Below are 11,602 nucleotides of genomic sequence, written 5' to 3'. Positions count from 1 at the left end.
CATTCTCACGCTCCCGAGTCGCTTTGGTGGCTGTGTCAGGCAGGCACTTTGCTCACTTGTGCCGGGTGCTTACGCTGCACCAGGCACTGTGACTGCAAGACCAGAAACCCAAGCGGTGGAGCACTCCCTACAGCCAGGGCCCACCTCTTGCAGGCGCTGTGTTTTGCTGTGACAGCGAACACTGCAGCCACCACACCTGAGACTTCGGTTGTAAGACAGTCTCTCCAGCCGGATTGGAGATGCCTTGAGGAAAGAACTGGGACGATTACTCTGTGCCTCCCTACTCTCCCGGCCCTGCACTCTTTAGAACCTCCCTCCATGTGTGCGAACGGGAGGTAACGCACATTGGAAAGAACACTGTAAGATCATGGCAGCTGTCGCTCAGGAAACGTGGGCCTAGACATGAAGTTCTGCCCTGCATGATTAATCAGAGGTGCGCCCAGGTGCCTGTCGTCCGAGCAGGAAGTCTCTTATCACCGTGAGATCATTTCGGTGCTGGCCGATACTCAGGTCTCGGACACACCAAGGAGCATCCGGTTAAGTGACAGTCATGCCCATGGCAGCGTTCGCCTTGGCCTTGCGTGCCCCTGCTCGCGCCTGGCGACAGATCCCAGAACCTTCCGGACGCCGGGAGCGAAGAGGGCAGAGAACGCAACAAAGAGGTGACCTGTAGGCCTGCCCCCAGAGAGGGAAGCCACACGGCTCTGTGAGCTGGAACAGCTGCCACGGCCAGGGTGCCATCCTGGGAGTGACGAGAACAGCCAGGACGAGTGTGACAGGCCCGGCTGGGGGAGAGACGGTTCCCCTCACCAGGGCCGGCCTGCTCGCTCTGACTCCGCCTCTGCGGAGCACGTGGGTCCTCGTGGCCTTATCTGCCAGATGGCTCCCGGAGGGGATGATTTATTAGGTGCAGAAAGCTCGCTGATAAATTTTACTGCAAGTCCCCGGCAGAAGACTGGGGATGGCAACAGCCCGGCACAGGCAGCTCTAATGGAAAGTGCCGTCACCAAAGAGCAAAGCATTATTTATGACTGTCTGTAACGCCGTGCGGGGGAAATTCATCATCCCTCCCTGCTCTGTGCACTCAGGGACAGCCGCGCCGGGGGGCAGGCGGGGACACGGGGCAGGTGGGGAGCAGTGAGAGCTTCTCTGGGAGTCTGCCAGCGGAGAGCAAGGCCATATTTTCCCCGGGGCGACCCGAGTCCCCTTGTCAAGCACTGCCCTACAAGTCCTCTCACCTCCCCGCTTGCCCCCTGCGCTATCCTCAACCCCCCCCCAGCCCCCAGCCCCCAGCCACCCGCCCCCAAACAGACAGGAGGGAGAGAAAGAACGAGGTTTCCCAGTGCTGCGTCCGGACTGCAGGTTCCCACACGCCAGCGGGGCCGAGGTCCAGGGCAAGTGACCACCTGGTCCCCACCGAGCTCGGTACAAGAAAGGGGGTGTCCTCCCACTTTGCAACAGAAAGCAAGGCAGTGCCCCAGCTCTGGTCGCCGGCAGTCAGGGGGGCAGGGAGTTCACAAGGCTGGGGTCCCCGGTGGGGACCGAAGCATTTTCCCTGCTGATGCACAGCCTGGCCCTGGGGTGGAGTGCCACCCCCGGGTGTCCTGGACACCTTCGGTGCATGCCCCGCCCTTGGCCTGCCCTCCTTCACCGCGTCGACAGGTGATGTCCCAATCCCTGCACGTCCTTGTTGCCTACGGAGAGTGTCACGGACCGCCACCGGCCCTGCACTGGGATTATGCATGCCTCAGTCTGTCCCTAGCAGCAAATGAAGTGCTCCTTGAGGGCAGGACCTGTACCCTACTCATTTCTGTGCTCGCCGCAGCGGCCAGCAAAGCTGTTGCGCAGAGCAGCCCTGACAAATGCCCGGCGATAAAACTGCGCCGACAGACAAGGCGCACTGGGACGGTGGCCCCGTGAGTTGCGAGGCACCTGTCACCACGCTGGTGTTCCCAGCAACTTAGAGGCGCCTGTCCCCACCCAGGCATCCGTCCGCGCGGTGTGACGGAAAGTCTGCCGGATTGAGGGTTCAGGGGGGATGAGTTCTAGCGGGCAGCAACCCCGAACATGTCTAGAATACGTGAGGCGGGCTGAGTCAGATCTCCCCACCAGCCCGGGACTAAACTTAGGCAGCTCAGTCTACCCCCGTGCGTGCCGGTGCTCTGGGGGTAAAGGAGTAATAAAACCCGCTCTCTCCGCTTGCAGGACTCTACAGAGAGGTAAGTACGGTGAAAAGCAGATCCGAGCTCCAGGGAGGGCGGAAGCAACTTGTACCTAATGGTCCTTTGTGCCGAGAGCTTCGTGCTCATGTAAGTCCCTTCACTCTAACCCTGCAGGGTAGGTTTTATCATCATCCCCACGATATGCATTTGAAAACAGGGTTATCAATTGCCTCACTAACTGGCTGGGTGTCTTTGAGTTGAGTCATTCTCCCTCTTGGGGCCTCTATCTCATCGGTGAAGTGAAGGAGTTGAACCAGATGCTCGATAAGGTCTCTTCGGCTCCAAGTGCCTGTGAGTCACGCAGTCACAGTGTCACCGGAGAAGCCAGCAGTGCAGGCAGTGCTGGCCCGCGGGAGGGCGGAGGGTATGAAGGGTGACCAGCATTTCCAAGAGCAATAAGCTATGCGTGGGGGGGGGTGGGGGGGCTGTTTACATTTTTGCTAGAAGATCTGGGACGTTAATCCACCCCAACAAGAAATATCAAAGAATATAGGGCAAGAAGCCACCATGACTATCTCCCAAGGAGAAAAGACTGTAACAACTTCAGGCCCAGAAAAGAGGCAGGCAGGTGGGAGGTCAGGGGGATGGCAGGTGCCACAGGACACTGGTCTGAGCTGCCCGCCCTCCGACTTTCCTGACCTGGTGAGGACATTGACAAAGTACCGATGGCAAGGCCCCATCAGTCCCTTCGTCAGCTGCGTGGTGGACGTCTTCTCCAGAGGGATGGCATGTTAGATCAAGAAGAGAACTTTATGGCTCCTAGTCTGACACATTTGCATGGAGACTGAGGGTCAGAGTGGTAGGAGGACTTGCTCAGGGTAACAGAGTCACTCGGTGGCAGAGCGACCTAGAGACCAACCTCCCAACCACTGATGAGTGCTCTTCCACGCGGTGACAATCTCTAGGTCCACTGGGTGCCAGGCAGGTCCTTCTCCCCGGGCACTTCCCAGAAGAGCATCCAGGCTGCTCCATGGCAACCCACATGTGTAAGGACCACACCCATCGTTTTGGTGGGTTTTTTTTTTTTTTAATAACAGTGGTAAAGAAGAGCCCTTTAACATCTTAAAAATATGAACTTGGGGCCCCAGATCAATCCTAATAGAGGTTTGAAAACTTTATTCATACAAAAGTAGACAAATAACAGGCTCAGTGCTTAACTTTACAGTTTCCACCAAGCCAATGAGAACACCAGAAAATAACAGGCTCACCACTCCTGCAGTTATGAAGAGTCCTTCTCAGTTCCGACTTGAAGTTTGCAGCTCTCGTGATGGCACTCGGTTTGGGTTCCAGCAATCTAACAAAACAGAATATTCCTGGGAAACAGAAGCTGGAGTGTTGTAAATAAGAACAAAGACTTTGGAGTCAGACAGCCTGGGTTTCAAGACTCACATCCATATCCTATGTCACTCAAGGAAAGTTCTTTAAGTTTTCTGAGCCCAAGTTTCCTCTTCTGGAAACGATGATCATTTATTCATAAGATTATTTTAAGGACTGTATTAGACAATGTGCGTATAGTCCTAGCGAAATGCCCAATACAGAATAGATGCGTGATATATGGCATTTATTACCATGACTCTAACTTTCAGAAAGTCAAACATTGACCATATAAACAGTGCTATGGTTTGAATGTTTTTGTCCCCAACCAAACTCATGTTAAAATTTAATCCCCAATGCAATAGGTTGGGAGGTGGGGCCTAATGAGAAGTGTTTTGATCATGAAGACTCCACCTTCAGTAATGGATTGACGCCACTGTTGAAAAGGGCTTGCAGAAGTGGACTTGCTCTCTTTCACTCTCTGTCCTGCAAGTGAGTGCGCGTTCGTCCCTGCTTGCCCTCTGCCATCGACCACATGAGGGAACAGCAGGAAGGTCCTCACCAGACACCAGATGCCAGTGGCGTGATCTTGGACGTCCCAGCCTCCAGAGCTGTGAGAAATAAATTTCTATTCTTTATTAATGACCCAGCCTCAGGTTTTCTCTAAGCAGCACAAAATGAACAAGGACAACCAGAAATTTCAGGAAAATTTGTCTTCTTGGTCAACATAAACTGCTCTCCTCTCTCTCTTAGTTCCTCTTAAAACCAAGCCCCGATGATGATATGAATGCCTGATAATTCAGATCCCTCCTGAAGACTGGTCTACACAAGCATGACTCATACTCACCCAATTGCCCAATCCCTTTGGAAACTGCAACTTCATTTCCAATTTCCAAACAACTGCAGTTTACTTAGTACCTGCAATATTATGGTAGCTCGGCCATGGGCAATGAATATGGTATTGTTTGCCAACCATCCAAAGACACAGACAAGGGCCAAACCATTCCTATCTTTTAAGTCTCTGGCTTCCAAACACCGGTTCATGGGCTGGTCTCAGGTACAGGGCCGAAGAAGTACTAGGAGTGTTTGGTAAACATGCTGATTTCTGGGCTCTAAGACCAGAAATTCTGACTTAATCTAAAATGAGGCCCAGAATCTGCATTATAAGCAAGGAAGAGATTCAGATGTACATCCGAGTTGAGAACTATTGAGCTAAGCCAATGGTCATTTTTCTATGTATGTTTTTTTACATTTTTCTCACATATTTTCTGTGTCTTTGAACCTAACATTTACACCATTAAATCACAAGGAGTTTGGGGAAAAAAGAATGGGAATATCTTTACCCTGGTCTCACCATCCCATCAGCAACTTCCCTTTATATGTGGGGACGCTTACAGCTCAGTACATGCTATAAAATTTCTCTCTGCTTTCAATCTTTGGATTTCATAAAAACGCTACTTAGTATTTAAGATAGTAGTAAAGTTTTAAGACTTCAAACAGAAGATGGCAAATAGAATTTATCTGGTGTAATACAACTGGCTGCATGGCAGGGATGGCCCAGCACCCCAGGGGGCACTGTGAGGGGAGCCCCAGCTCAGGGGGAAGGCGTGCAGGGTTCCATCAGTGATGCCTGGCATGCGTGCAGTCAACGACAAAGTCACTTCCTTCCAGCTCCACTTCAAAGCACATTACCTCCTAAGGAGGAAGAGCATCAAACTTGATTTTAAAATGACATTCACATTTAAAGTTTCCACTCATACTCCAGCTGAGCACTTCTTTTTCAATTCTTGTGATTTTTCTAGCTGAATTGAAGGTGCATTCCAGACTCTCTGTGTGCTCCTGGTCTGGATAAAGTAGGAAATAATCCAAATTAAGACCCCAGAAAATTCTAAGAGGCGCTGCACCCTTTGGAAGAGTGAGCACCAAGAGCAATTCCCTCCTGCCCCTCCAGGTGCTTGTGGGAGGCTGGTTTTGCTGTTTCTCCCTGTGCATGTGCGCATGTGCATGTGTGTGTGTGTGTGTACGCGTGTGTATGTGCGTGTTAACAAGGACCGACCGCAATTTGAGTAAAGAGATCTCTCCCAGCTCGCTATCTTCCCTTGAACCATTCCCTCCATCTCAAATGCCCTTCCCCACCCTCTAATGTGTTTTGATCACAACCCTACCAACCATTTAAGGGCTACATCAAGACCTAGGTATCTTCTAAGAAAAGATCTGACAAAAATCTCTCGTTCCCAGTTGGAGTTATTCCCCCATAATATTTAGGGACTCCCTGAAAGCACTCCTGACCACCTGCCTCGTTGTCCCAGGTAACCATGTCTGCCCACCTAGCCAGACCGTGCACCTGGGAGAGGAGTGGCAGCCTCGCAGCAGCCCGCCCGGTGAGTTGCCCTTGTGAGCACTCAACTGAGTTAAAGCAAAAAGCACCTAGGCTTTGTTTGGTTTTGTTTTACAAAACTAGGAAAGAAAGTAAGGTATGGGGTGAATTGTGCAAAGGAAAGTCTTCTTTGTGTTTTGCATTCTCCCTGATGGGTCTACGTGCAGGGTAGCCTGAGTGAGAGAACGTCCCGAACATTCATCTTCTAGGTCTCCTTCTGCTTCTCGCGCTGCTGCAGAAGCAGACCAGCCTTGGACGGCCCCCCGGCTGAGGGCACCTTCAAGGACATTTGGTTTCTGGGAAGACCCTACCACTCTGCGAAGCGTGCGGGCTCCGCTGCAAAGAGCAACCAGCAGGGATTAGCAAAGTAGCCAACGACTCACTTTCCCAAGGCGGTGCTGGTCTGGAGATGCAGCCCGCAGAGCACCCAGCCCCTCAGCACCCTCCCCAAGCCCCGAGGAATCAGAGCAGCTGGGTTTTCGTGCACAGCTACACCTGCTGCCCTCGGGCTGCCCAAGCCATCATTCCACGCCCAGGAGTCCCCCTTCCTCCCCAAGGCCAACAAGCCAGCAGGCAGGGAGGGAGGTGAGGAAGAGGAAGGCAGGGGCCTGTTAGTGGCAGAGAAAGGGACATAGTTCGGGCTGCCTCCTCTCCGGGCTGGCATTATTTCCACCACCAACTTCGCAGTATACTAATTGCTGGTCACTAGCTTTTACTCAATATGGTACAGGTAAGGAAATACATGATGTCTGGCAAGACACTGATACAAATGACAGCCTAACCTTATCCAAATATTCTGTTCGAAAATCATACTGGACACTCTAGTCTTTGCCAGGAGAGAGACATTAAATAAAGAAATGGAACCATGGGGGATGGACACGCTTGAAGCTCTTACTCGAGGGGGGAGGGGGGCATGGGCGATATATGTAACCTTAACACTTGTACCCCCATAATATTCTAAAATTAAAAAAAGAAAGAAATAGAACCAACACCTGTTACACGGCTGTGTCCTGTCCATTGTGCGAGTCCTAGCTATACGGATCACCATATTTAGTCTTCACGAATACCCAGAAAGGAGACATCGATACCCTTTCTTTTATAAAGGAGGAAATGAAGCCTCAGAAATGTTCAGGGACAGGCCCAAGAAGCAAAGCTAGTAAGTTCCAGAACCAGGATTTGAACTCAGATCTCCTGGTTCCTATGCCAGCATCTTTCTCCACTGTCCCATGGTGCCACTCTCGTTTAGGGATTTTGGCCTCTTGGGCCCAAGGTAAGACGGCAGAGCGATTCACAAGGGTCATGCACCTGTTCCACAGCCCCCACCCAGTGGCAGGTGCCCCACTTGTTCCACCCTGAGCCAAGTCCTCTGAGGTTTCTAGCCTCCAGTGCCTGAAAATTATTCCTGGAGCAATGTCCCTCTGCTCTAGGTTGAGGCAGAGGGGCGTGTAGAAGAGTGTGACATTGGGCTTCCTCCCAGCCACACCCCAGAGGGGGTTCCACTTCCAGACGCACAGAGAGGAGAGGTCTCTACCCAGGGTCCCCTCCCTTCCTTACAAGGATGCAACGAGGACAGATGAAGTAATACACCTGAAGCGTTTCGAGAGCTTCCTAAGTGCTGCATAAATATCACTACGGAGCTGCTGATCACAGTAATAACAATGGTGATGATGAGACTCTCTCCGCGGTCATAATTTAAAGGAATATTTAAAACGAGAACACCCTACCCAAATCAATCCGCTGAACTTTATTTAGAAGAGAGGCTGCTAATAAAAATGTTATGGGAATATGAACTCTTGGGAAATAATGATGATTTTCTTCTATTAAAAGGCTCTTCAGATCCATTCCCCAAGTACAGCTCAGTTACTCGTCAGCTCTTCGCTGCTCTGTGCAACGAGTTTTCTTTTTTTTTTTTATTTCAGCATATTATGGAGGCACAAATTTTAAGGTTTCAGATAATGCCCTTGCCCCCACACCCCACACAAGTCTGAGCTTCAAGCGTGACCATCCCCCAGACGGTGCACATCTCACTCCTTATGTGTGCACATACCCGCCCCCTCCCCCCTTCCACCCGCCCAGTACCCAATTAATGTAGGTCCTATGTGTCCACTTAGGTGCTGTTCAGTTAATACCAGCTTGCTGGCAATGAGTTTTCTATTGGAAAAGAATAAGATGAAGAAAAAAAGGAAGAGGAAGAAGCCCCCACTGTGTGCTGATGTGCTGGATTTCGAAGACACAGCTGGCCTGCATTTCCAGAGCCATTGCCACCTATTTCCTCTTACCAGGGGACTGGCAGGGCAAAGAACACCTTGGGTTTTCTTCTCTCTTCTCCTCCCGTCTCCCAGCCTCAACAGCAGCTGCTCAAGTTTAGAGGCATTAATAATGGGACAATAATAACGGAACAATAACGGCTGCCACTGCCTTTCTCAGAGCTGGGCAAGGTCACCCAACATGGAAACCCAGCCTGGAGGGAGCACGGAGCGCCCACGGCAGCGGCCAGCAGAACACGCCACCTGCTGTGGGTGTGCCACCCCTGTTTGCCCACACTACCCTGTCCAGGGACATGAGACTGAAACCTCAGACTCGGGGAAACAACAGAGGTAGGAAGAGACATATTAAATGGAAACAGAACTGGAATTGAGGAACCGGGCAAAGGGGAGGGCAGAATCCCATCCCAAGCCCCAGCAGCAATGGGCTCACATCATCCCATTCTTAAACCTGGCTCCTTAAATCATGGAAGGAGCGAGAAGACAACCCTAACGCCATTTCAGCCCTGGACCGTTGACAACCCCCTTCCCGTGAGGCATCTCCAGGACAGGAAGAGCACAACCACCAACAGCGTGTTGGAACTTGCCCATGCATCCTGATCCTGAGTCCTTGGAAACATCTCCCAAAGAACACCATGAAGAAGTAGACTGCAAGGATCGCCGCGGGCTGAGATTGGCCGCGGCAGGAAACTCGTCACCATTCTTTCCCTTGGAAGACGGGATTTGCCACTGAAAAAGCCTGGGCGGGGCGGCCAAGTGGTGTGCCTGAGTGCTGCAGGTGACACAGGTGTGGGCTGGAGTCACCCAGATGGGTCCCAGGGTGAACACAGGGCAGTTTGCTGGGCACAGGTGAGACCAAACCACCCCGACGGGCAGACCCGAGGATCTACGTCTGGGAGCTGGCGCATGTGAGTGTGGGCCCCCCCTGGAAGTCGCAGCAAGACAGAGAGTTTTCAGGACAGCTGTCACTAGCTACCACTCTGATCTGACTCAGAAATTAGTGAAAAACTGTCACCGTTTTTATCAGTTCTCAAAAAGACCTGGCACTGACGGCGTAGGCCACCTGTGCCCTTCTATCGTCATGTTCCAGAGTCCACTCAGTGCAAAGGTGTTTGTCCCTTAAATTGAGAGAGCTAAGAAACATACACGTCCCTCTGTGTTTTTCATGATGATAAATTAAAGCGTTGTTTTATATTCAAACACAGAGGTGCTATGATAGAGCATATAAAACCTGGGTGGATTTTTTAACATCAAACACTAAACTTCAGACATTTAGCACCTGCTCTGAGATGTCTCAGGCCATGGCCTCCCTGGGGACTGGGGGGTCCACCCCTCTCAGCCCTGACTTGAGTGAACAGGTTTAAGAAGCACCACTCTGAATGGGGTTTCCCGCTGGCTGCCCACTCTATAGCTAAGGGGTTTGATTTCCTTATCTGTAGAATGAAGTTTTAAAAGCCGTGAAGTCTGGACACACTTACAGAGATGTAGTTCTAGAGCTTTTCCTCCAAAAGGCTTCAAGGACAGACAGGGCATGATTCATCGAGGATGGTGGAACCCAGGCCTATTCATTGCAGGCGAATAAAAGCCCTGACTTCCAAAAGGCTCTTAACTCTGCTAATTTACAGTGTTTCCCTTGTCCTGGGCCAGACTTTCTCTACCTCAAATCGCACCATAATCAGTAGGCCCATTCCCTTCCCTTTTTCCTGCTCTCTTCGTCTGAATTATGCTTCTCACTTCCACTCTCACCCCGCCCCAACAAGATATTAGGATTTGCTTCCAGAAATCCAATGAGGCCATTCTCTCTCCAGCGTCATCAACACAGACACCAAGCTCTTTCCAAAGCCGTCCACAGGCAGGCCTCGCCTGGCTGCCTTCCTCCACGTCCCACGTCCCCGTACTGGGAGATCTAGTGTCATGCAGTGAGAGAAAGAGGGACCCGCTGGCCACACCAGCGACAAGCTTCAACCAGAAGCTTCACTTTGGGACCCGATCATCAAAGAGAATCTCCCTACCTCCCCCCAGGCAGGCAGAGTGCACGGTGGCTGCTCACCGTCCTAATTCAGTGTGGCGGTGGGAGACACCTCGTGTCCCCTTAGCACTTGGTAACTTTCCTAAATGCAGTCCCTGGTCTGGAAACAGGTGCCACCAAAGCCAAGGCTACTGCACCTCCCCGGATTCCGGCCTATTACCAGAGTGACAATTTGGCCTTTAGCTAAACAATAGACGCCCCGGGAACTGTGGGTTGGCCAATCAGAATGTGACATAAGTACCATCTTTGGCTGCTGTTCAGTCCATTCAGACCTTCCCTGGGATCCTGACCTCATTCTGGGCTGTCCAGGTCGTTTGTGAGAGAAGTAGGGACTTCTCACTCCTCTTTGACCCAACGTCCTGGAATCAGAACCACTTTTGAATAATAGAAGGGAAAGCTTCGAGAAGAACAACAATCATGTTTGGATTCAGTGCAAATTGCCGTGTAGATGGCTTGGGGAAGATGGCAAGGGGAATCCAATCTCACTTCCAATGCTCTCAGATTAACACTGCTGTGATTTATTCCTGAGCCCTAACGCCGCATGTGTGAGGTGCTAAAGCATTTTGGTTGGGTGTCACATCTTGTCTCCCGGGAGCTTCATTACATTCAATATAACGTTCTTGAGCCACAGATACCACTGCACCGGACCTTGTCCACAAAGTATACACCTGCACGATTCCATTGTCCACAACAAGGAGAGGGAGCACAAGAGGAACTTTTTCAAGAACTTTGATTCACTCATTTCTTCAAAAATTTTCAATGAGCTCGTATTACTTGCAGACACTTTGGCCTAAGACCTTTGCGCCTGGTTTTATTCCAGCAAATTGAGCAGTGAAATGTGCGTGCTTCTCACACGGGACTTCAGCTGAACACATTGCGGGGAACACACGGGTGTGATACCTGTATTCACGCCATCGCTGTCGCTATCTCCATTCCCTCATTCCCATCGATCTAGACCCTGCCCTCGGCTTACTCCCAGGAAAAGGACAACAGAGTAGGAATGCCAAGAAAGAAAGAAAAAACAGAAATTTTTCACTTCTGAGTTTGCAGGAGAGGTCCCTTGCAATGGAAGACCTTCCTGAAATACCTTTGACTTCCCCCAACTCAGCACGGCACTGGCGACAGAACGCATTACCGCACGGAGACGGGACCTTCCTGTGTCTCCAGAATGTGTCACTATCGATAAACCAGCGCAGACTGAACACCTAAGTGCAAAACCCAGACCTCCCCACCATCACCCACAACCCTTCCTCCCAAAACGTAGCAAGCAGATCTCGGGGGAGCCTCTTCACTTGTGTGTCCCGAAATGTAAACAGTAGAAGTCATTCCGAATGTGTGGCACCTAACACATTCCGAGTGTGTCGCACCTACTCCCCGCCCTTAGATGCAGACGGTC

The 11,602-nt window shown here is 51.2% G+C and overlaps 1 protein-coding gene across 2 annotated transcripts in view; it reads right to left on the bottom strand.

Annotated features, from left to right (window-relative positions):
- Positions 1–3,277: 3,277 nt before the first annotated feature.
- LOC142864132 (uncharacterized) overlaps positions 3,278–11,602 on the bottom strand; it is a 65,671-nt gene continuing 57,346 nt past the window's right edge. For both annotated transcript variants that reach the window (XR_012914709.1, XM_075997294.1), the window contains one exon: positions 3,278–4,147. Coding sequence is in view for 1 of the 2 variants with exons in the window: in XM_075997294.1 (XP_075853409.1) it covers positions 3,883–4,147 (265 nt within the window). In the remaining variant the exon portion in view is untranslated. The remainder of the gene's footprint in view (positions 4,148–11,602) is intronic.

Source organism: Microcebus murinus, chromosome 24 (genome assembly GCF_040939455.1).
Source record: "Microcebus murinus isolate Inina chromosome 24, M.murinus_Inina_mat1.0, whole genome shotgun sequence".
Taxonomy (NCBI): domain Eukaryota; kingdom Metazoa; phylum Chordata; class Mammalia; order Primates; family Cheirogaleidae; genus Microcebus; species Microcebus murinus.
Note: the sequence above shows the minus strand (reverse complement) of the source record. Positions and strands in the feature narration are given on the sequence as shown.